Here is a 27,865-nt window from a genome sequence, read left to right on the forward strand (position 1 = left end):
ATGCACCAGATTGGTGTAAAGGCTCTCACTGAAGTTGAAGTTATCATCCTCTACTTTGTCTTGAGTAGTGAGGATGAATGCCATGGGAATACTCATAAAATGTGGGAAATTACTTATAAGAAATACATGAGCTTCCTGTGGGCTTTGATCTTCCTCTGTCATGAGTGTTCCTGTACCCTGCCTTCCATGCCCTTGTATTTGCTCACACGTGCCCACACACAAGTGCTTTAATTCCCAGTGCCAGCCCCATCCCTCAGTGAACAGCCAAGAGATCATCACCTTCCTGGAAGGGAAAGGGATGGAAAAGTGCTTCTGATTTGGGTTTGGGATGTCTGATAGGGGTTTATATGCTTGTTGTGGTGAAGGTGGCTATGGCCAAGCACCTTTACAAGCAGAAATACTCAGGCTTGTATCCTCTTATAAAGCCTATTACACTAAATCTATTCCCAGATTCATTCTTCCCAGATGTTCTCATCTTTGGAGTAATACATCATCCCAGTGAAGTACTCTTATAATCTATTACACTAATACATTGTTCGAAGGACACCACTGATGATAAATTTCTTAAATGATGGTGCTGTCTAGGGATAATGACTCTAAGAGCAAATGCAAGGTAATGTAGTGATTTTTTTTTTTTTAATGCTGGATTCCAGAAAGAATATGGAGCCATCTCAAAGCCATTTTCATATGGGGGGAATGTTAAAATATGCAATATTTCAAGCACTATTTAACAAGCACTTGAACAATAGCAGCATTGATGATAAAGGTTCTACATTTAAAATCAGTCCTTTTATTCTGTTGTCTTTTAGCTGCATTTTTAGGTGAAATTTTGTCAGATTCTGTGGTTAAACCTTTATTTGAGAGTGTTTTAAGATTAGAGTTTTTTAATGATCACTTAAAAGGCACATCTAATTTTCACTGTGAACAAAGTAGAGTCTTTCTCACGGTTTTATTTTCAAATTTTCATTCTTGTCTTTCCGCAGGCCAAATTTTTAGGATGTTTGTCCACATGATCAGAGCCAGGAAGATTTTATTAATTGGCAAGCTTAAAGGTTGCAGTATCCTTGCTATTGCAGAGGAATTGCCAGACAATGGCAAAATCTTTGCCTGTGCAGAAGAGCCGTACCTCGGAGTGAACAGCCAGGAGGCATTTGATTATTCCTCAGATGGCAAAAAGATAAGCATGCGAGTGGGACCAGTGGCAGATACCTTGGAGGTAAAATCAGCCTGCCCACATGATGCTGGGTTGTGGCTCTGGTTTGCTTGAACACACTCTTGCACCAAGGTTATTTCTTATTTCCAGTGTGTGCTGGGGCAGCTCTGTCACACAAGACAGTTTTTCTCCCTTTGAACTAAAATCCTGCAGCTTTTTGATCAGAGGAATCACAGGCTCTCAGTGTAGGTCGGTAGGCTTCAATGGCAGTTTAACTCAACAAGGGTTGGCTTTGTTTTGGGTCCCTAATTCCAAATATTACAAACAGGAAGAATGGATCTGTACCCTGCTGAGCCAACTTTTGAGAAGGACAGCTTTCTCCCAATGTTCACAAGAGCTAGGAAACTCCTGGAGAAGTTTGTAATTCTGCCAAAACCTCACACTATTTTTCCCCACAGCAAACTCTTAGATGAATTAGACCCCACTTTCTCACTTCCAGAGCAAAGTGATTAGCCTCTGACAAATAATGCCTTAGCTGGACTTGTTTCATTCTGACTGGTGACTTTGTCCCAAGACAGAGAAATCTTCTGATTGCTGGCAGCTCACATTTAATTCCAGTTTATGGATCTCCAGGAGGCTGCTGCAGGTCCAGCATGAGACAGGTGGTGCCCATACCAGGTTCATTAAAAAGCCTTTCTATTATTAATACAAATCAATTTGATCTGATTTCACTTTCAATCAGGATGTGTCAGTGTGAGCCTGATTGTAACTTTATTTGCATTAGCAGGCACCATATTTATTTCTGAAATGAAATGGCCAGGAGCTTTCTGACCTCTGGTTTTCATGACCTCCAAGTTTGATAAGAAAGAAACAAAGAGCTTTGCAAGTATATGAAAAAACCGAAATGTTACAGATCACCTGCAATGTGCAGCATTTAAAATCCCAGCTCCCTGCAGTGAGTGTGAAATTAATTGAATTGCTGTTGCTCTCTAGTGCCCATTCTGTGCAACTGACTTACTGTGACTGAATTAAAATATCTAGAGGCAGGCAGAGTACATGCTGTGTAGAGATTAAAGAAGGGAGCAAAGACATGAAAATTAAATCCTTAAAACAGAATGTTGCAATTGATTTTATATCCTCCAATTGCAACATGAAGGCACATCCTGACCCCAGTTCTGCAGGTGCTCAGAACTTCAAATGCCTCTTGGAGCTGTTGGGAACAGAGATGCTCGTGTTTGGCAGGAGAGCTCCCAGCATGGGGACACCTTTCTGTGCAGGATTTCTGCACTGGGCTCTGAACTTTTGCTATTCAGTGTGGCAGGCGTTTTGTCGTCAGTATCAGGACAATCAGGATTGTCCTACAGGTTTAATCCACAATGGCTGTAAATGCTGAAGCAATGAATTTGGTGGCCTTTCTGGTGCATTTGCATTTTGGGCTTCTTGAGGGCTGCCCAGCTGCAGTGTGGCAGCTGCATGGGATGCCTGGGGATGTGGAAGGGGCTCAGCCTGTGGACAGCATGCTGCCTTTTCCCTCCCAGACACCAGTGTAGGTTGGAGAATGAGCAGGCTCCTTTGCTGAAAGGCAGGAGGACACAGGCAGGAGCTGGGGGGTGGGATGGCACAGCAGGGCTGTCACGGCTCAGCTTCACAGAGGAGGTGGAGAACACTTCAGTCCCTCATGGTCTGTGGGGAGGCAGAGCTGGCTAGCATTTGCTGAGGAGCACAGCGAGGTTTAGAAGAGCTGGATTCTGGCAAGGGTTGTCCTTGCTGCCTGCAGAGTCTGCAGCCCTAGGTGTCATTCTCATCCCTGTGTAGAAACTGGAGGGCAGAGCTGGTCACCCACCAATTGCTCTTTGGAGGTGTCTGGTGCAGCTTTCTTGCTTGATGATGATGGCTGAATCTTGCTTCTAAGCTGAGTACAGCAAGGCAATATTTCTGCTTATCTGCTGCTCCTCAAATTTTCACAGAAATACAACTCCTGGAAGCAGGATTTGCCTCACTGCCCTGGCCCATTCAAAGCAAGAAAATGTCATATGGTCTATAGATTAACTACCTGTCAGGGGATTCCTTCTCTGCTGCATGAACCTGTGATTCAGTGTGTCCAAACTGGCAGAAGGAGTATGATCTCTCCCTTCTGGTGTAAAACTAGTCTACCAGGAGCTGCATCCCAGCCTCAGGTATCGTCCAGGTGCTGCAGGATGTGTCCAGGGCTGTCCCCACAACTGCTTCTGCCCTTTACAGGAAGCTGCCAGATCTTGCAGCAGTTGCCATAAGGATAAAATCTGTGCCAGTGCACCTCAGACAGTGGGGCCATAATGTCACCCCTGTGGCTTTGGCTCCTTCACCCAAATCCATGGCCCAGCAGGGCTGGGAGTGAGCAGAGAGCAGAGCAAAGGCAGCACAGCAATCCATGGCAGCACCTTGGCCAGGTTCTCTGAAGCCTCTTGGTGCTCCCTTGTGTTGTCACACAACACTGGGGTTGGCCTGTTTCCCTCCCTCTTGTCCCACATCACAAAACATCTGGGATTTTGACCTGTCAAGGGATGCTAAGTCTCAGACAGGTGCCAGATATCTCAAATACATGGTAGGGTTCACTTGATACCTGAGGGCACGGTGATAAAATTCCACCTTCCCCACGTAGAGGAGAGACACTGTCAAGCTGGGTGAGGTCCCCAGCAGAGCACAGAGCTCACACAGACCACAAACCCTCTGTGCCGAAGGGCTTCAGGAATTCTACATTGTATTTTAAAATGTGGACTGAGGGGAAGCCTTTCTTCAGGTTCAGTCTCAGGTACAGGTGTCTTTGGTGGGAATTAGCTACCTATTTAATGTGTCCTGGGCCAGTGTTTAAAAACATTTCCCAACAAATCTTCCCTGAAGTCTGAACTCTGTTGAGCCATGCCTGGATAATGTGCCTTGCCATGGATCTGCTACCAGCAAGAGCCTGATCCTGCACAAAGAGCTTCCTTCAAATCCCAGTGGATTTTGATGAACAATGGATGCAGGATTGAGTCTGGAGGGAATGCAAACTATCAGGAAATTATTCCCATCCATTATTTTGATCCTTCCATTTTCAAATTGAAAATGCAACACAAAAATAACACGGTGTTTGCAGCCAATTCTGCTGATTGCAGGGCAGTGTGGAAGCATGTCAGGGTTTGCTTTCTTCTTTTTTCCCTCCTGTTAGCAGACAGAATAGGTGAAGAGGTTGAGCTGCAGATCTCATTTCTCCTGTTTTGCTGCTTGTGAAGTCTGCCAACAGAATCCACCTTGACAAAGTCAAGGACTCTGCGTTTAATGTTGAACTGAGTGAATAAATTATGCATGAAATTGTGTCGGAGTCTCTAGTGTGCTCTAGAATTGCTCCTTTTGATATGAAAGGTTAATTCAGAAAGGAGTCCAAAATAGCTGGAAATTGTGGGGATAAGTGGATAGTATTCACTGTTGTGAGCTGTTATTACTAGAAATTGCATTCCCTCTCTGGCTTCCCTAGAGATTTTGCTTTGCTGGTGAATATAAACTGTTCTCAATAGAATAGCATTTAGGAGTAACAAGAGTGTATGTCCACACACAGTAAAATATTCTAATGGTGTTTTAAAAGGAAACTGTACTTTTTCATGTATTCTGTGCACCCCAAGGATGGATTGCTATTACATTTAGGTCAAGAACAAGGCACAAGAAAGGTAATAAGTTTTGAGTACATCTTTATTACAAATATGCTGACTGTATGATCCATATCAAAGGAACTGGGCAGTCATTTTTTTTCTGATTGAGTTTGTATGTGCCTTATGAGAGTGTTGTTTCTGATCAGGACTCCAATCAAGTTTGCTCTGAGCTTTGGCAGAAGATTAATTCGTGTTTTTATTCAGGATGTCCTCTCCCTGATCCTTTGCTGTATCCATCAGCAGTGCTGCTGTGCCCTTTCTCATGGTCACTTTTGGTACATCTCCTCAATGGAATGCAGTGTTACACTTTTTTTTTTAATCTGAAAGGAAGTTAATGACTCACTGTAAGCAAAAGCATTAATTTTAGCCAAGTTTGTTCTGAATTAAAACTCTTATTGCCATCTGTTACCATCTATGATGACTCTGTAGCAAGGAGCAGGGATTGCACTGTAAACACTCAGGAAATTAGTTTCAGCAGGATATTTTGCAGGCAGATTATTTCCTTCTGGATCTCAGCTTTCCTCACAGTTGGAGGCATTTGGGCTCTGCCTCTCCAAGAAAAGGACAATGGCATCTCCAGAGTGCTGTGAGGTCCCAGGCAGGGCCTGGCCCAGTCTGTGCTGGGAGGGCCAGGGTGTCAATCCCTCATTTTAAACCCCCTCATCCATACTGGACAGCATGGAGCTGTCCTCTCAACCACTGTGCCCGTCTTTCCAGTGCTTGGCTCTGCAGTTAGAGCAGATCTTTTATTTTCTGGCTGGTTTTGTCCAGCAGTGGGTGCTGGCAGTGAGGAAACCCTCTCCAGAGTGGTGCTCTGGCCATGGTGAACACCTACCTGGGTGACCTGTGTATTGCTAGCCAAGGAGCTCCAGGAAACAGGGAATTTTCCTCTCCCTGTGGCTGTCATCCTGCTGTTTAGAGGCTGCTCAGAAGGTAAGTCTGGTTTAAGGAATTTAATGGATTGCTCTTATAGCCCTGGAGCTGTTTCTAGCTAAATATGGAAAACCCAGCAGCAATTATGAACCTGTGTAAACAAGAAGCTCAAATGATGGCAGGTCCCAGGACAAACTCAGGTTATTCCTTCCATGTGTCAGGTATCTGGATGCCCAAGTGACCTTTCTGCTTGGCCATTCAGGACTCAGTGAAGTGGCAGAAGAGAAATGTCTTAGAAACCATGGCCTGGCACACCCAAGGACAAGCTGGTGTGCCCTGGTTACACATCCAACCCAAGCACCCTCCTGGGATGGATGCTGTGATGTTGAAAGGTGGTTTATCTGTATCAGAAGACAGATAAGAAAGAGATAAGCTGTCAGCAGGTAGGCAGTACAGAAAGAGGGCTGAAATGAGAAGTCCAGCTAATATCCAGAGAGCTGCACAACTCCATATGGACCTAATGAAGTCAATGCATAAAAGTGAGATTCTTTTTCATTAGGGAGCCATCCCACGGAGCAGGAGTAACATATGTTCAGCCATGGCCACATCTGTTTCTGAATGTCTGCCCCCCACCCCCTCCACCCAGGAAGGTTACAAGTCAGAAAGTGGTGATAAGTCATGATAATTACTTGAATTTGGCTTTGGCTCTTCTTGCTGAGGAATGAGACCTCTAACCTCTCTTTGTGATGGGCTCCTGCACCCAGCTTTCATCTTCTGACCCCTCCTGAAGTACCCACACTGGACACAGTGACTGAGGTGCAGCCTGATGTAAGATTCTCTTCCACAGTAGCAAAAATGTCCCTGCTGCTTTCCACCAATGTGGCTCAAGAGGGAACCAGGGCAAGATTTTCTTGTTGGTCATGAGATGAAAAGATTAATCCCAGGAATCCAGATGTCCCAGTTTCTCCTACATTTATAATAAACCAGCATATATTTGGCCTTAAGGTCTTCTCTCATTACAGTGTAACGTGTCCTAAATGTGGGCTCGTGAATGCTTTCAGCAGAGTTTCTGTGCTATCAAGCATCCACAGTGAAATGTGGCTATCCAAGCTTAATTCCCCACCACTAACAAGCTCACAATGACACCAGTTTGCACAACAGAGGAGTTCAGAGCTTCAACAATCTGCTTTCCTCAATTTCCTTGTCTGATCCACACACTCCTGCCTCAGAAAGGCTCCTGAAATCTCTCTCTGGGAGACATTAACCTTACTTACTCCCAAAACCAAACCAGTTTTTCACATTCTGTTGCCTTTTTTGATGCTTTTGCTGGTACTTCCCAAGGGATGGCTCATCACTCCTTGTGCACAATGTCTCTAAACACAAAAGGGAAATCTGGATGCAAGAAGCACTGTTAAAAGTCGTGGCAGAGACAGTGACTTCTGGAAAACAGAACTGTTTCTCTTTTCCCTTGAAATGCAAAGACTTGAAAGCATTTCTGCTCCCTGAGATAGGTGGATGAGCTGTTGTTTCATTGCAACACACACAGATGCAGTTAAATAGTCCCAGATGGAATCTGAAATATTCCATAGCAGCCTCTTGGGCAGCGAGTGCATTAACTGCCACAGGAGAAGGCTGTAAAGGCTCCCATCTGGTCATCCATCAACACTTTTATACATTATCATCAGCAGCCTGCTTGGAGGGAAGGTGTGCCACATTTCTGAAAATCCAATTAGATGATAGCAGCCAGTTCTCTTTTATCCTCTCTGTTGCTGAGCCATCCAAAGCATTTTTTTAGATTAAAGAAACATCATTTTCCTTCACAGGGGCTGTGCTGCTTTATCTCTATCATGACCTGTTCTTTCATGTGCTTTATAATTCTATATTAATTGGGATTTCAACCTTTTTCCTGCTACTGAAGTGGGACACACTAGTTTGCAATTCCCAGATCTGCCTTATGCCTCCTTTTTTCCCCAGACTGGTATAATTGCCACTCTTCAATTTGTTGATAGTTGCTCTTTTGAGAGGAGAGGACTTGCAGCACCTCAGTGTCAGGGTTTGATGTCAGTCTCACCCTGATGGATCAATTTACTTTGACTCAAGGTATGCAGGTGTTTCTCCTGTGACTCTCAACACCATAAGCTGGGATGAGCCATCCTCTTTTATATCCTGATTTTCCTTGAGAAGTTCAGAGATTCATTGCTGAAGAATTGTTTGCAAAGCATGGAAAACTTCCCAAGATTTCCAAAGCATTTCTAGCAGTGTTACCTTAAAAGAACAACTTTCTGTCTGGTTTGGGGTTTATATAAACAACAAATTAATGGCAACATGTTAAACTTTCAGGTAAATAATTAGTGTTTTCTCCAATATAATTTTTTTCCCCAGGCATTACATGCTGAGGATGAGCACTTTGATATAGTCTTTATTGATGCTGATCAAAGGAATGCTGTTCAGTACTACAGCTTTGTCATGGATAACCACTTGCTGAGCATGGATGCAGTGATCTGCGTAGAGAATACACTCATGAAAGGACAAGTCTACCTGGAGAATGTATCAGATGAAAATGTACTAGCTGTCAGAAAATTAAATTCAGTTATTAATTCAGATCCTCGTGTTGAGCAGGTTAGTGCAATGCCATTGGTTAAGGTGCCCGCAGTGCTGTATCTATGGATTTTGCAAAGTACTCTTTAAAATACTTCTTTTGTTGGTGCCATTATCCAAAGGACCTAAAATGAACTCAGATTTTATTATAATTCACCTCACTTGAGCTCTAGGTATGAGTTTCTATATTCAGGAGTGGTCCCTGCCCTGTCTACATCTTATAGTGTGTTAAAGGCAAGATAAAAGGAGAGCACTTAAGAGTAAATAATCAGCTCTACAGCACAACTAAAGCATTACCACTCTGCTTTAAAGGTTCTGGGGGCTGTAGGGCATCACCAGCACAACAGGAGTCAGCAAAGAGAATAAAAAGAAGAAGTAATAGGATGCACAAACAATATGTTGTGATTTTAGAAACTGGAGAGACAAGACTGCATTTTTTTCCCAGGCGTTTGTGTAAGCAATGAGTTTGGAAGAGGAATGGGAGCAAATACAAATGCCTGAAATATTTGTCTTGGAGGCAGCTTCAACTAAAGAACAGGAGTAGGGGAAAAAGTACTGAGGCCTGAGGGTTATCCTTCATATCAGAGGAATTTGGGTGACAGAAAGCCAGGTACCAAGCAGATGAGGATTTTGTTGTATTTGCAGGTGATTTTGCCTGTGCAGAGTGGACTGAGCCTGATCCGAAGGAGCCCTGTGCCTCCAGATGCAGTGATTGAGTCCAAGGTGGGTATTTCCTCTCTGTGAGCATTTCTGGGAATATTTTTGACTTTGCCAAGGACAAGGACAAAATAATTTTCAGAGGTTTGGTGGCAAGAACCCAAACATGTGGCACCATGATCATGGGTTTAGCAGCTTAGAGCTTGGCACCCTTTAGCATCACCAGTCCAGGGCTGCACTAAAGCTGATAAATGCTGATTCCTTGCAAAGCCTTTCAGATCAGCTGGTCCTGTGATGAGTCTCTGCAGGGACTGGTGTACTGCTCATCAGGTTTCAGTGCCTGGTGCTCTTCCATCCTTCCCATGCATGGGAAGATGGAGCTGAGGACCAGCTGTAATGAACCAATACAAAATTTCTGAAATAGTTCATCTTTTTGCTCCAATGCAGCACAGGATGCCCTCCTGTGCTCTCTGAGTTGCGTATTTTCATGGCCTTACATTTTGCTTGTCCCAAGGAAAAAATCGTGCTTTTATCTTTCTCTGTTTTATGTAGTGGGCATCATCCAGCTGTAATGAAATTCCCATCTGGAATCTCAATGGCCTTCCTCAGTAAACCCAGACCCAAACATGCTAGTTGTTTTGCAGTTTCTGAGCACTCCCAAAGCTACACCCACTGGTAATTCCTGGCATTTCAAGCTCAATATTTTAAACATCTTGTATTTTGCATTTTGATTCCAGTTGGGGGAAATGATGTATGGCAGCTGATCAGATGACAGCTTGGTTTAAGTTATTGGCTGATATCTTTATTTGTGCACCAGCCTTGTGAAGATATTTTGATTGCACTCTACTTGACCCAAATCCTGCCTTTGGAACCTTGTTCTTACCCTCTTAGCTGAGCCTGAGGGCAAGATTGGCCCCGGGGATGAAATAATTGGAAGACTAATTAGTCAACTTCTGAGACTTTGTACCCAAGCCAGCCCTGGGGATGAAATAACTGGAAGACTAATCAGTCAACTTCTGAGACTTTGTACCCAAGCCAGGCTAGGAAATGCCATACACTACTCTCCTGAAAATGGAATGGTTGTAGCATCTCCCTAAAGCACAGCCTTTCTTCAATTGTCTGGCACCTCAGTGCTCTGTTTGAACTTAATATCTGTATGGATAAGGGGGCTTTTGGGCTTGAATTAGTGGTACTTTTTGTATTAATTAATGGGCCAAGAAGACATGGATCCCTGCTCATGCTCCCACCTTGGTCTTGCCAGCAGAGTCCTCCACAGCTGTTGGTGAGCTCTGCCCCTGACTGTGCAGGGTGTTTGTGTTGTTTCAGATGGAAGTGGTGAAGGATGATGTCTTCTGGGGCTGCAGCCGGCGCCGCATCCTGGAGCGGCTGCGCTTGGACGGCAGGGTGGCCTACGTCACAGGAGGAGGGCAGGGAATTGGCAGGGCCTTTGCCCACGCCCTGGGGGAAGCTGGGGCTAAAGTGGCTGTGGTGGATCTGGTCCTTGCCAAGGCAGAAGCGGTGGCATGTGAGCTCAGCCTCAAAGGTAAGCACTGAGCGTGGTGGGCGCTGTAATGGGTGGCTTTCCTCCTTCAAACCTGATGCTGCTCTGCAGAGCAATCCCTCCCATCCAGCCCTGGTGGGGAAGTGGTTGGAGTAGAGGATTTTCATGCCATGGGCATAAAGCTTTTCCTGCCCTGTCAGTGTTGTGCCAGCAGTCACTGATACCACATCATCTGCGAGAGTTATTTATCAATATAAACTCCTCTAGAGAGGCAAAGTGATCCAAACAAAATTCTTTGCTAAAAGTGTCCAAAGTGGTGAGCCATTGCTGACAGCAACAGAGAAGGGTCACCCTGCACAAGTGAGATCTGAATGACCACACTGAACAGAGATGGTGCTGCTCAAAGTAAATCATGCAGGCTTCACTATGGGTGAATGAAAGATACAGCCTACAAACTCACCCTCTTCCAAACCCTCTTCCTACCACGAGCCAAAACACCAAAACAGGGTAGTTGTAGTGTCAGTCTGAATCTCTCACTGTGCTCTTTAAATTGAAGACAAGTCATTTTTCAAGCCCTCTTTCAAACATGTATGCAAAGTCAGATGTGGGAACAAAATACTGATAGACATAATAAGTAAAATCCCAAATAAGAGGTAAAATCCTCTACAAGCCACTTCTGTTTTAGCAGTAAAAAAAGAAAATGTAACATAAAATCAAATTTCCCCCTAGAGCTGTGCTAAACTGCAGTTGTAAAGGGGGAAAAAGGAAACTGGAAATATATTTTTAATGATAAAAGAAAGGAAGTATTATTCAATTTATAATTCATTCTGTGAGATTGCACCTGAGCCTTCTTCAAAGTTCAGTACTTCATTGTCTCTAAAGATGGACAGTTACTCAGGAAATTTTCACATTCCCACCTGGATAAAGTCAACAGTATTTGTTTCCACTCTGACTTCTGCAAGGGATTGGACCATTAGAAACCATATTCTCCAGCAAAACCAGCCCCTGCAGATGCATTTATATCACTCAGTCTCGGGAAGAGACAAGGATTGGTGTCATTTTGGTTCAGGTACCAGAATTCTCTGAGGCTCCCCAGAGAACATTTAAAACAAAACACCCCTGTCTGCACAACCCCAGCTCTGCTAAGCAGGAGACACTTCACATGGAGTGTCAGTGCAATGGTTAAAGCTCTGATCCCAAATAATGACCTAGAAGAAAGCGCCCAGTTCCTATTACAAATTTTTGAGTCATCCAGTCCCTCCTTCCCTGAAGCTTTTCACTCTCTTATGCACCACAGCCAGATGGTTTTGGCACAAAATAGCTGTGCCCTACACCTTAACTCTCCTTTTGGACATTGTTTCCCTGGGAGATCCTGCATATCAAGCAGAGCTATTCGGATAGAAATGGGCTACTTGATAGAGCCATGAGACTTTGGATGCCAACAGCCTATTGGAAAATGAACTTAACTCATCTCCAGGGCATTTTCAGTAGGAGTTTGATCATCTACCCTTCAATGGCTGCCCTACATCTCTGCTCCTTCAGCAGTGGGCTGCCAGCCTGGAGGAGGTGGGGGGTTGTTCCAAAATGCAGTCGGAGAGGTCATGAGGCATAGCAAATATTATTGCAGTCTAAAGTAAAGAAAATCTCACTCCTCACTCTTTACACATCTTTATCCTTTGAGGTCAAATATTATCTATCAATTTGACCAGTGCAGCTGGTCAGGGCACATCTCTTCCATCTCATGATGGGTTTTGAGGTTTTGAATTTATTGTCGTTCCCTGTTGGAACAACCCCCAAACTTTGTAAAGCTTTTGTGCAAGGGAATTATATCCAAATGCCCGTTTTTGGAAAGGATCTGAAAAGGTCAGGTTTTCAATCTCTTTTTCTCCAGAGGTAACTAGAGATTCTAGCCTGGACCTCAGAAGCTTTCCCTTGAAAACTTTTTGTTGAAATCAATGTTTCCATGAAACATTTTGGCTTCAAAGAAGTATCATGCTCTGTTGGAAATAAATTTTGACAAAAAGGTTCAGCTAGCTTTACACTCAAAATATTCACATGAGTAAATTGAAGCAATCATAACATTAATACGTATTTTTCCTGCTGTAATAAGGAGAAAGGGGCTGTGATTTTTTTTCTCTATGGCTGTAGATCTCTAACTCAAAGTTGGGACCTCAGTGCCCCAAGTCATTCCCATACTGATACATTTTCAAAACATTTTGCTTAGCTTGCTTAGAGCTGCTCTGCTTCTTATATCAAGGAGCCCTTTCCTGCCTTTTGGGATGGTGCCATCATTTCATGATGAGTTTTAAACATCAGAACGCCTGTGATCTCAGTTTTAGCTTTGTTAGACAGCTCGGGTGTACGTCCCTTGGCTGCAGGGCTCTTTGTTTTTAGATCCTGTGTGAATACCTTTTTCAACAGTTACTAATGGATCCTGACTGAAGAACCAAAAATGATGAAACATAACCAAAAAATCCTAAGGGTTGCCTTCCACTACACACACCTCTGTCTTCAGGGGGAATCACTGCCTGTACCCTAAGGGAAGAATTAGTCTGATGGGATTTTTAAAATGTGCATTTTCACTGTAAACTATGCAAATGCCTTGTGCAATGTCACTCCTGATCTTCTTGTCTATATGCAACATGTTACTTCCATTTATGCCGAGACACCAGACATGAAGCCCGTGGCAGGGGGACGTGTGCTTGTCCCTGCAGAAGGACACCTCAGGCATATCCAGCACAGTGATTGTCTCCAGCACAGAGCCCCTGGGCTCCTCTCCTGCCCCCCTCATCACAAACCTGCCTCCATGAGCCCCACAAAAGTGAGCAGAGCACTGTGGAGAGGCACTGGCCCCACCTGTGCATCATCCTGTGCTGGATGTCTTGTGTCTGTAGATTTGAAGCTATATTCCCATAGTTTGTTTTATTTATTATTTTTAACAGGTGGTTTGAGAGGACAGTGGAGAGACAGAAAGTGGTTTCCTCCCCCCTCTCAGAGTGCAGGAATATCAGATAAACTGATTAACATGGAGTGTGGGACTCTGGTTTGAAGTGAGCTTGGTTTCACTTCTTCTTCACTAGACACTCACATGTGGCACCTTTTGTCTCATTTTTATAAACTGACCTATAAGATGAAGCTCTAAATGGGGTGAGAGTTGGAGGGCAGGTGAAGAGTCTTTCTGTTACCATTAGTAACACACTTGTACCCATTTTATCTGTAAATTGAAAAAGGAAGATTGCAGCAACTCCCTGTGTGTTACATGTCTTGATAACAATTAGGAGGAGCAACAGGGGCTGTCTGGCTATCCTTATTCTTTCAGCATGTTTAGCATGAAACCTGCCATAAAATAAGAGGTCTTGTTTTGTGGCAGAGCATGCATCCATTTTTTAGTTGTCAGTGTTTTTTCTCTGCCATGGAAATCAAGAGAATGGTGCCATCCCTGAAAGGGACAGGAGCTCCCATGCCCTGGCACCCAGAGTGGCATCACCTCAGGCTGTGCACTCTGACAACTCCTGGAGGCACTGGAGGTGAGGAGGAGCTTTTCCATACAAAAGACTCTTTCCTGTAATTTTTTTCACACACGCACCACTGGGCAATTCCTGCTTTGCCTTGCTTTCCTGGAAACCTCCATCTCAGCTTCATTTTGGGAGAGTCTCCTCCTGGAATAGGATTATCCCTTCTTTTAAATGTTTCATCAGAATGATCTAAAAGAGGTACCAGTGTGGAACAAATTTGTCATTTATATAGAAGAAATAGATCTGCTTTAATAGCTGCAACTTCCTTCCCAGACTGCTGATCATGGTCCAACCCCAGTGGCTGCCTCCCTCCTTCCTTAATTAAGACCCATTTCACCATGGCCCTTACTGGTGTAGCCTTGTTTGGCTTTGAGGATGGGTATAATCCCAGTGGCAACAGATGCCTCAGCAGGCTTCTTATGCTGTCTAACAATAAGGTTATTTAAAGCTGATTTTTATGATGAATTAAATGAAGTTATTTACAGATCAGCCCTGGTGCAAAAGTCAGTGGCTTGATTATTTTAGGAAAAAATGCAAAGCTTCTTCATGTTTCAAATTTGGTAAATCATTCCCAGATGTTTGCATTATTCTGGCAGTGTGATTTGCAATAAATAAGTCACTGTGACTGCCATACCTGTGCACCTGCAGGTATTCCCACTTAGCTCCCACCTAAAACTGGTTTGGTTTGTCTGAGGCTCCCATCTCTCTGCATGCTGTAGCTCACCCAGAGAGCAGTTTGTGACAAATTAATTTGATTTCTGCAGCATCTTTGGGGGGACCTGGCATAAGAAAAGCCTCTGCAGAGTGGCTGGGAGCTGGGAAGCTGCAGTTGAGGGTTTGGACAGAAGATGGTGCAGTGTTCCAAGCTTCGTCCTGCCCGACGGCAGCCGTGCTCCCACACCTGGGCTCCAGGCTGCTCTCCAGCAAGCAAACCTCGCAGCAGTCAGCAACTTTATAAAGGCATTGCAGTAACAAACACGCGTTCTGCTACTACTTGTGGAGCAATGAATTAAGGTGGAATATATATACACACACATATATGTGTAAAATACAGCCATACATAAAATGTCTCTATATATATGAATTAAAAAACAATAATAAAATAGAATTTTTTTTTCCCCTGTGAATTCCCATGTTGACTCCATCATTCTTATTTCAATGCAGGCATTAAAAGCCTTGCCCTGGCAGCAGATGTAAGCAAGCCTGAGGATGTGCAAAGGATGGTGGATGCAATCGTGGCTCGCTGGGGCACAGTCCACATTGCATGCAACAATGCTGTATGTGTAAAATACAGCCATATATAAAATGTCTCTATATATGAATTAAAAAACAATCATAAAATAGAATTTTTTTTTTTTCCCTGTGAATTCCCATGCTGACTCCATCATTCTTATTTCAATGCAGGCATTAAAAGCCTTGCCCTGGCAGCAGATGTAAGCAAGCCTGAGGATGTGCAAAGGATGGTGGATGCAATCGTGGCTCGCTGGGGCACAGTCCACATTGCATGCAACAATGCAGGAATCAATCTGAACTCTGCAAGTGAAGAGACTTCCCTGGAGGAATGGGACAAAACTTTTAATGTTAATTTGCGAGGATTATTTTTGTGCTGCCAAGTAAGTGTGAAGTGCTGCACTGGTTAGTTTTGAAATTGATTACTAATATTCTAAGTGTTTACTTTATGTCAAGATATAACAGCACTTTATTTATAATTATCACAATAAAATTGGTCCTAGTTTTGGTGGAGTTTAGGAGAGATTTGCTTTATATTAATTACAGATTTTGGTCAATACATTCAAACCAGGTGGTACTTCTTGGCAAACCAAGCCCAGGCATTAAAGAATGGCCAAAATTTTTTTGAAGGGTGGTTATTTGAAAACCAGAAAACTTGGAGGGGGGAATTCCCAACATTTGTGATTTTTTGGAAAAAATTTTGGAGAGGTGGAGGGGTGTGAAATGGCAATGGGATTTTTCCCTGCATCAGCCATTTTTATACCAAGTTTTTATATCAGGTACTAAAAAAAATGTGTTAGCACATCAACTCTTCTGAAAAGACTAATTTATTATCATGTCATTATTAGCACAATCACAGAAAGGGTCACTGGTCTTTCCTTTAATTTCTGTCACAGGCTGCAGGCCGCATTATGCTGAATCAAGGATATGGAAAGATAATTAACACAGCATCTATGGCAAGTTTAATAGGTGAGTGATGAGAGCTAACAGTTGTGCTTCAGAATCCATATTTTAATTACTACCGATGCTATTTGAATCAATTAAACCTGTATTGGGAAGGAGTAAATCACTGACATTTCGTATTAGAGGAAATGTCCTACAAAATTTTTATTGATATCATTTTTCAACATTTATCTGTCCTCAATGTTTTAGAGCACTTATTACTTTTTATAGAAAAGGCGGAGTCACCTTCTCTGACTCTGGAGCAGGAGAGGTGCTGCTCCCTCCATGCTGTTCCAGGCAAACTCCTTGGCACGTGGGAAGCTGAGCCCACAAGATGCTTACAAGCCACCCACAGGATTTTGTGCCAATATTTTCCCTGGTACCCATGGGTTTTATAACATTCTCATTGCCAACAGGTGCCTGCACCAAGGCTGCTGAATCAGCAGTGTCATCAAAAGGACCAATAAACCATTGTAACATATGGAATGAAATCCCTACTGCTGAGCTAATCTGGAAGGCTGCTGAGCTGAAGCCCATGTAACAAAAATTGATCAATTACACAAATTAAGCATAGCCCTTTAGGAATTTATTTTATTGGTCTGGACATCTGTTGCAGTATTGTCCAAATCCAAAAATCAAATGGTGCCTTGGGTTGCCAAGTTAGGCAAGAAAATCTAGTAGCTATAAAAGTACAACTGAAAACCCCTGTATTAATATCGTGTCCATCTGCTGAAGGTTACATAAATATGCAGTCTTTTTATTTTCCTTTGGAATAATGTTTATTTTTACTGTGCCCAGTTTGACATTCAATGTCATTCTACTCAGTTTATTGCACAATAACTTTAAATGGTTCTTCAAAAATCCATTTATAATGTTGTTGTTAATATTTTTTCAAGTGTCTTTACCAGCTGTTTTACTTATGCTTAAACACAGGGACCCAACTTTGTAAAGTTACAAAAATTCCCCAAGAAAAGTAGTTCTGAAAAGATTGTGGGGCTTTAAATTTCAAGTACTTCAGGCTTTCCTGCTCTGCTCTGAGCAGTCAGGCTCTGGTCTGTGCTTCGGCTGTCACCATCCACATCATTGTCACAAAACAAAATTTCCTGGGATGTAGTCCATCCTGGGGAAAGTTAGGAAGCTCTGGGAATTGGCACAAACTGGGGATCTGCTGGTTTGGCACACAGCTCCCAGCCCTGCTGCAGCCCAGCAGTGGTCTGCTCTGCTTAAGGAGAGGCTTTTTCCAACTTTTCCTTTGGGGCTTGGCACAGCTGTGCCGAGCTGGGTGGTGATGCCATTCCAACACAGCATCCATCCCAGCCCCAGCTTGGAGCTCCTTGGCTGGTGAGCCAAGCCCAGGGGGTCACATTTGAGAGCAGTACCTGTCCTGGAACAGAAAGGAGCATTGGAAAGCAGCCCTGAGAGCAAGCTGGAAGGGTCATCCCAAGACGCATTTAAATGTCAGTGAAAGTTAATGCATGTTAGGCCAGAAGTTAAGAGATGGAGAGATGTGTTTACCTTCTGAACCTGTTTGAATCTTGGCATTGAGAAAATCTAGTAGTTATGAAACTACGACTGAAAACCACGATGTTCATATCATGTCCATCTGCTGAATGTTAAATAAATATGTTGGTTGGTTGGTTATTTAAGTACGTTGGCCAACTGGCATAGTATGAAATGTTTCTAGAAATAGTTAGGGGATATTTTTTTTTGTTGTTGTTGTAGGTTGAGTCCTTCCTCAGAGATACAGGAAAATGAGGAGACACTTAGCAGGATAGGGAGGTTTTTGTTTGTGATTTTTCCAGATACACTGCTCAGAATCAGCTTTAATTAATCGAAGATAAGCTGCATACATTTTGCATATGTGCATTTTGATTCTGGTGTTCCAATGGAATTATTCCAGGCGTTCGCTCCGGCAGCGGCGGCTGGGCCGTTCACACAGGTGTAACTCAGAGCTGTAATTTTTACAGTGGATATCTTCAGTGGGAAGTGGTTTGCTCTCCTCTCATTAATATTGTGTGGCTGCTTCAAGGTCAGGCTGGGAGCCTGATGCACCAAACAAGGGTATGAAAGCAGTGTCAGGTTGTTGTGGTACAACCCCACAGCTCTTCCCTCCCACTAAGGATGGGAGAGAGAATCCAGGAGAAAAGGTGAAACCTGTGGGTTGAGATAAAGACAGTTTATTAGGACAGAAAAGGAGAGGTAAATAATAATAAGGAAAAAAGAACTTAAAAAAGAAGTGGTGCACAGTGCAGTTTCTCACCACCCATTGACCAATGCCCAGTCAGTGTAGCCAGCCAACCCAGCCCAGTTTTGTTTTTCAGCACAATGCCATGTGATTTGAAATATCCCTCTGGCCAGTTAGAGTCAGCTGTCCTGGCTGTGTCCCCTCCCAGGTTCTTTTGCCTCTGACCTCCTCGCTAGCAGGAGGCCCTGAAAAGTTCTTGATTTAGAGTAAGACCTGCTCAGCAGCAACTAAACCTTCAGTGTGTTAGCATTATTCCTGTCCTAAATCCAAAACACAGCACTGTAACAGTTACTGGGGAAAAAAAACCAAAACAGCCAAAATCAGAACAAAGGTGTTTAAAACATAATACAGCTGAAGTTGGCAGAATTTTTATCTGCTTTCTCCTCTCATCTGTCTTGAATAGGAGTGAGTGTCCTTGCTTACCAGAAGCCTTAGCAATGCAGATTTTTTGGTGACACTGCTGGAGGCATGGCTTTATTCACAAACCCCATTTTGCATGAGTTTGGAGGGTACAGATTTGCTTTTCTCTCTGTAAGAGACCACCTTAGGTAAGGGAAGAGGAGGTGGTATGGGGTGCTTAGCTGCAGAAATCCCATCCAACACCAGAGATTCACAGCACCTGTTGGCTTCTCCTTGAGTTCTCCCAACTGAGAGGGGATGAGTGTCTCAGCAGGAGAAATTTCATGCTCCTAATTACCTTCTTTAGATATTCTTATAGAGACAAAAGTCCATGGAAGGACTTTTGATAGCTGTGTCCCATCACCCAACTCAGAAGCTGATTCTTGTGACTTGCAGCAACTTGTTCTCACCCACATGCACTGTAGGTGCAGAGCCAGTGCCAGAACTCCTCTCCTCTTAGCAAGTGATCACCAAAATGATTTATCACAGACAGACATGTTTGGAAAGTTTAGCAAAGAACTGCTTTTGGGAGGTTACAAGGTTAACTACCGAAGTTGTATGTAACTTGGAGCTGATGCATGGCAATTAATCAAGAAATTACGTTCCACTTCTCTTTGAGAGCCCCCACGGCGTGCTGCATCAGGGGGCAACAGGCACACACTGAGGGCAAAGCAGTTCTGCTGGTCAAAATGCAAATTATTTCATATTGAACAAAAAAGAGCACAGAATAAATGCTGGCAGAGGAGAGCCATGGTAGGAAACGATCTTTTTAACAAGGAAAAAGCCTCTAAATTCTGAGCAAACCTGAAGCATATGCAGAAAGAAAACCCTCTAATTGTTGCTGCTATCATGTGTGTGTTTTAAATATATTCACAAACATCTCTGTTCAAGGCAAAGGTCCTTGTTCACATATTCACTGATTTGCAGCAGGGCTTTTTGGCTCTTTCAGAGTTTGGGTAACTCAGTTATCACCTTCTTTCCACCCTTTACATTGACGTATTCAAACCCAAGACTTTAAGTCAATAAAATCAGTAGTGGGTGTGTTGGGATGCCATGGGTGGGAGTGATATAGAACTGATGCATCAACTTAATTTATTGAGACCAGTTTAATGTCAGCTACCAGTGCTGCTTATGTGCTTTTATCAAAATGTTGGGAGCTGGGTTGGCTACTGAATCTTGCACAAACCCAGTGATTTCCTTTCTTCCAGGGCTCAGCATTATCCAACCCCACAGGCTGGAATTGCCTGTCTTTGTGACTACTGATATTTGCCCTGATTTCTCCCTCTCTCCCTCCATCAGAGTCAGCAGCTCAGTGAAGCTCTGTGCTGATACAGAGCTAATTATGGATGGATGCTTTGCTCTGGATTTGTTTAATGAAGTCCTAATGGCAGCCAGAAAAGTCCAAGGAGAGATATTTTGTGGGTGTGAATGCCAACACCTGGACTGACTTGGATTGACTCTCGTGGGTTTAAGGCACTTTACACCCACTGGGGATTTGTCCTTAAGTAGCTTTCACTGAGCTGGAGAGGGGCAGAGCCACCCGAGCACACGGCACTAACAAGCTTGAACATTGTAATTAGCAAGCTGATCATTTTCTGTCTTTGACTGACATGTGACATCTCTGAAACACTTTCAAAAGCTTCAGATTTTGAAAGTGGTGGGTGTTCTGAATTTTTGGGATGCACCTGTGTTCACATCCACACAAACATTAGTTAGATCATAAGATGTGTTTGCCTCAGACTATGGATAATTTAAAAATTAGGGAGAATAATTTGTTCCAAGAAGCTATATATAATAAGTTATATAAAAATCTATTATACACTTATATCATATTCTATCATACAATGTCATATCAATCAATTTACTGTTACATTCAGCTATCACATATTATCTACCACATAATATTATAAATAATATTCAGATATTACATAACACAGAATACATATGTTAGACATTATATTATTGATTATATAATATTTTAGAATATATGATAATATATTTTATTAGTGCTACAGTGCACAAGTATATAAACATACTTATGTGTATAATATATGAACGTGCATGTGTGCATATGATTATTTATCTTTCTTCAGAGCAGTCAAGTATTGCATATATATGTTTAATACATTGGTTTTGTCTTTGCCCAAATATGGGATATTTTAAATGTCTTTATTTTTATTTTTACCATTGTTTTCCAGCAGCCCATCTGCTGAGACAAAATTGTTAGATGGCAAAATACATATTTAGGGGTTTGTGTTGTAGGTGGCTGAATTCTTGCTGCTCCCTGCCTGGTACCTGGGAAAAGGGCAAATAGCTCATCTCAGTGCAGGGGGTTGTCTGTGTAGTGCCTGAGCTATTTTAATTTGGGAAGAATAAATAATTTTCTTCTTCTGAATCCCTTGTAGTCCCTCACCCACAGAAGCAGTTGGCATACAACGCCTCCAAAGCTGGGGTCGTAAAATTAACACAGACATTGGGAGCCGAGTGGATTGACAGAGGAGTAAAAGTCAACTGCATTTCCCCGTAAGTAAAACGTAGTCTCATTTTGAAACTACAAAGGGAATGAAATGTTCTACAAAGCTCAAATGAACACTATCTCAGCAAATAAAGTTTCTAATTAGCAGGTGGATTGCATCCCTTTTTATGTTGTCTTTTCCTTAACAAAGGTTTAAATACTTAGAACCAAGCCTGCTCTGTTGCTGTGTATACTCAGGGATTTAAGGAGAGGTTTTAGCATTTGGTAATAGGTTTTCCAATAATGTGAAGGGTAGTTTTTAGCATTTCCTTTCCAAATGAAATATTTCCTTAGTCTGTCCAAGCCTTCTGTGGTTAAAGAAAGGGGTTTTGACATGTAAGAGACAATACTTCTTTTCCCTTTTTACTTGAGACAAATACAAAGACACTTTAAAAGCTACATTTTATTGCTGTTATTGAGCTACTGTTCAGCTCCAACAGACACAGGAGGCCAGGTGTAGTTTTGTAAATATATATATATATATAAATTATAAATTTTTCTTATTTTTGGAGATTTCAAGCTCTATGTTTTAGGGTATTTATTAACAAAGAAAAGTTTTCCTACCAGATCCACTTTGTCTCTCCCTGTTTCTCACACACATGCCCAACCAGTCATTTTATTAAACAATTAGCAGTGCATGATAGTGCTGAGCAGAAACCCAAGTGGATAGCGTTAATTGGAAGCGGTCAAATTCTGTAGACCATTGAAGTCAATCAGAGTAACTAAGAAGGGCAGGATTTTAACCTAGGAGTTAAATTGTAATAATGAAGATAATAATGTAGATCAAATTAGGGAAAACAAATTACATATTTTAATCCACAAAGTGGAGGGGGAGAAAAAAAATCACAGAGCTTAATGGCAAGTGCTTCTGTTTTTACCACTGCTCTGCTCTCCCCTTGCTTGTGCTAGCTGTCTTCCTTATGATTATTTATTACTAATTATACCAGAGACTCCAGCCGTCGCTCTACGTGATCCACAGATTCTTTCAACAGCATCTTACTTCCTAATGGGATTTTCCCCGTGCCCATGCTAGCAGCACTGTAATGGTGCTCCTACAACTAGCACTAGTGAATTTACACTGGCTTTCGGGAGCTGGGGAGATGAAGGGAATTAGGGAAGCTCAGCAGGACCTGGCAGGAATTGTGTCTGAAAACATACGGGTAATCTGCACCAGCAGAGGTGGGATAGTTGTGCCACATTCACAGCAATTACAGATGAGAAGGCTCTTTCTGGAGGAATTACCCCTTTCTTAGGAGCTTACATAAATTTAAAAAATAGGCACCAAATGATCAAAACTCATTGTTTTGTACAGCTTGGAAGCAAGAACTCACTTCTAGAGAAGTTAAGTTTCTGGAGACAGTTGCCAAAGCATGGAGAAAAAATAGCTTCTCTTTCTACTTTTCAAGGCAGCACAGGGTTGCATTTTGATCATCTCTACCTGTCTTAAACTCTAGCTCTGAGCTCAAAATCCTACAACAAAAAGGGGATGATGTATTGCCTTTTTGGAGGAATAGCCAGGAAGGACACACGGAGAACAAATATTTTGCTGTCTTTGAGGTCCCCTGTTGTGGACAGAGCAGTTTTCCCTAATGCAGGTAGGAACCTGGACTGAGCTGCTTTGGACACCAGCAGAACTTCCCTCACAGAGCCTCCAGGCTCTGGCTTGGAGGCAACCCCATCCCTCATGATGGGATTGCCCAGGGACCTCTGGGCATGAGGAAGGAGCCTGCAGCAGCTCATGGAGCTCAGATCCCTCACCACATGAGCAAAAGCCACATGTTTCTGAGTGAATAACTATTCACATTTGTATTCCTATCTGTGTGAGATATGAACCTGCACTTTCAGTGCACATTTGGACCCATCCCTGGAACTGTGGACCCCACTATTGTTGCTGTCTCTTGATGTGACTCACTGAGGACCAGGGACACGTTCAACCCACTTGATCTGAGTACCCAGCACCAGCAGGAGCCTGTGTTGTCTTATAACAGGATGGGATTTTAAGGAGTCTGAGGAGAACAGATGTAAATATAAGGCTCAATAGTACCCAAGATCAGCTCTGGATAAGTAAAATATTTATGTCCTACTTTGCCCCTCCCAGTCATGGTTGCATTAAAGCTTTAAGGCGCTCCCAGTGTGCCTCTGTCTGAAGCTCCAAATGCTCCAGTCTGGCCTTAAACATTATTTCACCATGCAAACCTTTTGGCCTTTCCCCCCTCTTCCTATCTGGTCACTTTTTATCAACTTAATTTCTTAATGAGTGCATAAAACTTATGCAGAGCAATGCATAAAAGTTAGCAATGCATAAAATGTTATGACAGAGTCCTTAGGATGATTTATTGCATTTATAAAATTGAACATGCAGGCTTCTCTTGCTGGCCAGGCAAACCTGATGCCCATGGAGAGAAGGTGGCTGAGATTCCCTGGATGCTTTGGCTGACTTATGCTGTTGCTATCGTGCAGCCTGTGCTCAGTGCTTGCACCACCATCCAGTGCCATCACATCATAGCCACTGCATAGCTGGCGCCAAAAAATGAAGGTCCTGGAGTCTTCCTGAAATGAATGTGGGGGTTGAACTGCAGAGGGCGCCTGGCTTTAATCAGGGAATTTACAAAGCACTGAGTGATGTCCAGCTGCCCACAGGGTTTAGTCTCTTTGCTGGTTCCAGGACATGGAAGTGTGTTGGGTGTGATGGAAGAGGAAATTCTGGGAGGTGTCTGGTTTTTACCATGTGCAGCATTGAACACATAATTTTTGCAGCCATTACAATGAATCAATGTCCATTTTTTTTGCTAATTACTTGATTAGCAAGACATGAAACTCAGTTATGTGATGACCTTTGGGATGGGCAGCTGGAAGTTAATATTAAGGTCAAATTGCAGCCAGGCCAGCAGCCCTGGGGGATGAAGTGTGTACCCCCCGATGGGATGCAGGGATTTGGGTGTGGGCTGCTGGGCAAAGAGCCTTTGTGTGCCCTGCAATCTGCCCTGCTCCTCTGAAGGCAGCCATGCAGTGCTGCACCAGACTTGCAGCCCCAGAAAGCAGGCAGGGCAGGATCACTGCAGGTGTGGGGAACACTCCATAAGGGGGAAGGAGAGGCAGAGCTGGCAGGTGAAGGAGCACCCCAGCATCACCTGAAGGCATCCCAATTAAGCAGCTTTACTATCCCCATTAAGCAGCAGTCGTTGCTGGTAAGTATCTTTGGACTTAAATCTTAATTCCTTGGGAGATGTCCCAATTAAGTGGATCTTGTGATTAAACACTTCCTGATTAAGTGGAGTGTACTTAACTCATTCAAATTAATAACTCATCTGAAAGAAATCAAGTTACACACAGATGGAATCTTTTTTTGCTCTCATTTGGGGATTGAGTGCACGTAACAATTCCAGTTAAGTATCTGGTAAGTGATATTTTTTCTAATGCGTCTCTCAAAGAGGAAAGGTTTCAGGCAATTGTTTTTTTCTCCTTTTTTCTTAGTGGTCTTTTTTTTCCCCCTTCATGTCCACCATTGTCCTGTGTATCAATAATGAAATATTGATGCTCATATCTAACATTAAGGAACCAGCAGTTTGATATTACATTGACATGCAACAGAAAGTACTGATAGGCTCAGCACTGCATATGAGATGAGGTAGGGAATTAATGCATTGGCAGTTGTCTTTGCTGGAACTGGTTAGGAGCCAACTAAAATCTGCCTAAAAGGGTTCGACAACATTAAATTGCCCAACTTGGCACCAAGCTTTCCCAGAAGATGTGTAGTATCAATGACATGCCTAATATTTATAGTGCCATCAGTATGTGTGTTTGCAACTTTTAAGTTTTGCGCTATATTTTTTTCTCATTTCTATAACAAAAAATTTGTAGTGTAGTTTGGTTTCACATCTAAATTTTTGCTACGTGGAGTGAACCTAAAGAAAGGTCCAGCAAGAGGCACAGCATGGTGATTCACAGACTGCAGTGATCAGACCAAAGATCATTTTTCCCAACAGATTGAAAAACGTCCTCTTTTTAGCAAAATCTGTTGTGCTGGAGGACTGTATGTTTTATTCCCTAATATGCATTCCCTTGGGGTTAAAATGTATCTGTAAATGAAAAAAAAAAAGAAAATCATATGGATCTTATTCTGGTCTCTGCTAGTGTAAAGCCAGAATGATGATGATGATGGTGATGGTTTTGTAAGCTCAGAGAGGCACGTAATGGAAAGGAGTTCAATATATTTCATGTCTGCTGCTCAAAGCACGTTTCTCTCTGAAGAAAACCAGTTCTTGAGGAGTTTAGGAAAGCAAAGGAGACCATGGGGCTCTGCTTGAAGGAAATAAGTAAAGCATTCTCAGTCCTATACTGGAATGTGCTTGATTTTGTTACATTGCCAGAACTTAAGTGAGCTGCATTGCTCAGTGTTTCTGAACTGCTCTGCTCTTTATTGACAATTACGATAAAACATAAAGCTGATATTTAAATCCTGCCTGATTAGTGCGAACAGAAATGTTTGGGGGAAAATCTGAATTAGTTCCACTTCATAACAGAGTAAATAGTGGATTTCAGCCTTCATTTAAAACAAAAGGTAAATCTCATACCCAGAATCCAGTCTGTCTCAAAAAATTATTTCCTTGGAAGTCTAAATTGGGATGCCGATGAAGTTTCAGAACAAAACGAGTATTTTTATACTTTGTTCATTTCATATTTATCACTAGCTTGTTTGCTAATTTTCATTTGCAAGAGGCAATTCTTCCAGCTAACTGGCTGCCTCAATGGGCCACTGATTTCTTTGAAGTGACAGTCTGTAAATATGCATAAAAAAGAGATGCAATTAGCGTGTGTGTGGTTCAGTGCAGCCTGATTTCATTGGCAAGTTTACCCACAGTGTTGATAAGCTACATTATCTAGAAAATTGGCCGCTGAAAAACAGCACCTCTGATTGCCAGCAAAGGTTCCAGATAACAGGGTGCTGAAGAGAAATATAATTGAGGTTGAATATGTTAACCAAGGTGTCACATGCTCCTTAGAAGCGCTAATTTATCAGCATGTTGGAATTTTTATTAACATTTGGAATGCATTTCTACCACACTAATGAAGTGGAATTGGCAGTTCAGGTTTTAGTTATTGTCATTTCTGAGAAGTTAAATGTAATTTCTCGTTAGACACAGTTATGTAAATATATTTGTTCAGGGGCTGAAAAAATTATACATTTCGCAAAATACAAATATGTTGTTAAGGAGGAGTATGACAAATCAGTTGCAGTTAAAGTCATAAAAGCCAGCCAAATTCTTGCCCTGCATTGTGCTTCCTGCAGCATCATTTTTAGGGTACCTGAAATAAACCAAACTTAGCAGAGTTTTAGTAAATAGTGGAGTCAGTCATTAATAAAAAACAGGCATGACAGGTAAATCAGTGTGATTTGTTGGGTGTTGGTTTAAGGGGGATCACACTGGCTGTGTTGTGCTTATGTCTGCCCCTCCTTTTTTTGTGTGGAAAGGCTCTGGTGTCCAGAAGGGTGCTGGCTTTTGTTCCCCTCATTGTTTGACATATGGGGAGTTGGTCTGTATTCAGTTTCTGGGCTGTACACAAGCACACTGTATGACATTAGTCGTAGAGTGATGAGAAATTGGTGGAAGGACAACAGTTCCCAAGAGCCGTGACAGACCCAATTCAAGGCACATTCACTTCCAATGCTGTGCTTATTTCCTAGAAAAGAAATTTAAACTGGTGATTGTGAGTAATCTAAAAGTAAGGGGGTTGTGCTATTAGCTAGGAAGATTGTGTGAGTGTATGTGTACTTGAAAGGAAACCCCTGAGCTGCCCACCAGCAGCGAAAGGTGATGATAGGAAAGGAGCGCTATGGAAGTTTGCACCACGACTTTCAGCAAGGACAGAGCCGGCTGGACGTGCTCTTCTTCTTTGTGCTGTTACCCTGCTTTCCTTCTGAATTAACATTCTGAATTAACATAAAACACCTCTAGGAGCTGCCTTTCCTTCTGGGCAGGACTCATTGCTGAACCCTTGCCTCGTGTGCTCGCTGCAGGGGCATCGTTGACACGCCGCTGATCCGCTCGCGGGAGCTGCGGCCGCTGGTGCGGCGCTGGCTGGCTGACATTCCGGCCGGGAGGCTGGCCCAGCCCACGGACCTGCAGGCTGCCGTGGTCTACCTGGCCTCCGAAGCCTCCGACTACATGACAGGCCACAACCTGGTCATCGAGGGTGGCCAGAGCCTGTGGTGAGAGGCGTCCTGCTGTCTCCATTCTCACGGGCCTTGGAAAGTGCATATTAGAGTTAAGCTGACTCCCAGCTTTGGCTTGTGTGACTATGTGGCCAGCTAATATGAAATTATTGTTTTCTTCATTCAGGTGTTAATTTGGAGACTTGTGTAATGCACAAGCAGAATAAGGCAAAAAAAAGGGCAATCTTTCAGTTTTCCAGCATTTTCGTGTTTTTCACTGTGCAGTCACATTTCTGTTAAATTAGTATTTAATGATATAAAAGTGCATTTACTGCAGTGAGATTTGGCTATTATTTAAGTTTAACAGGGGGCATTTTTAAAGCAATCAATATTAGCTGGTCTGTGTAGTTTATTGTTC

General features: G+C 42.8%; 1 protein-coding gene across 1 annotated transcript; it reads left to right on the forward strand.

The window, feature by feature from the left end:
- On the forward strand, positions 1–27,865 carry LOC120514102 (D-threitol dehydrogenase-like). Its single transcript, XM_039734232.1, has 9 exons — positions 1–67; positions 984–1,216; positions 8,074–8,253; positions 8,953–9,012; positions 10,273–10,489; positions 15,367–15,575; positions 16,089–16,161; positions 21,184–21,301; positions 27,313–27,865. Exons 1-9 carry the CDS (start codon positions 1–3, stop codon positions 27,506–27,508), a joined length of 1,353 nt encoding a protein of 450 aa, XP_039590166.1. The 3' UTR covers positions 27,509–27,865.

Source organism: Passer montanus, unplaced genomic scaffold (genome assembly GCF_014805655.1).
Source record: "Passer montanus isolate IOZ18808 unplaced genomic scaffold, ASM1480565v1 scaffold9, whole genome shotgun sequence".
Classification (NCBI taxonomy): domain Eukaryota; kingdom Metazoa; phylum Chordata; class Aves; order Passeriformes; family Passeridae; genus Passer; species Passer montanus.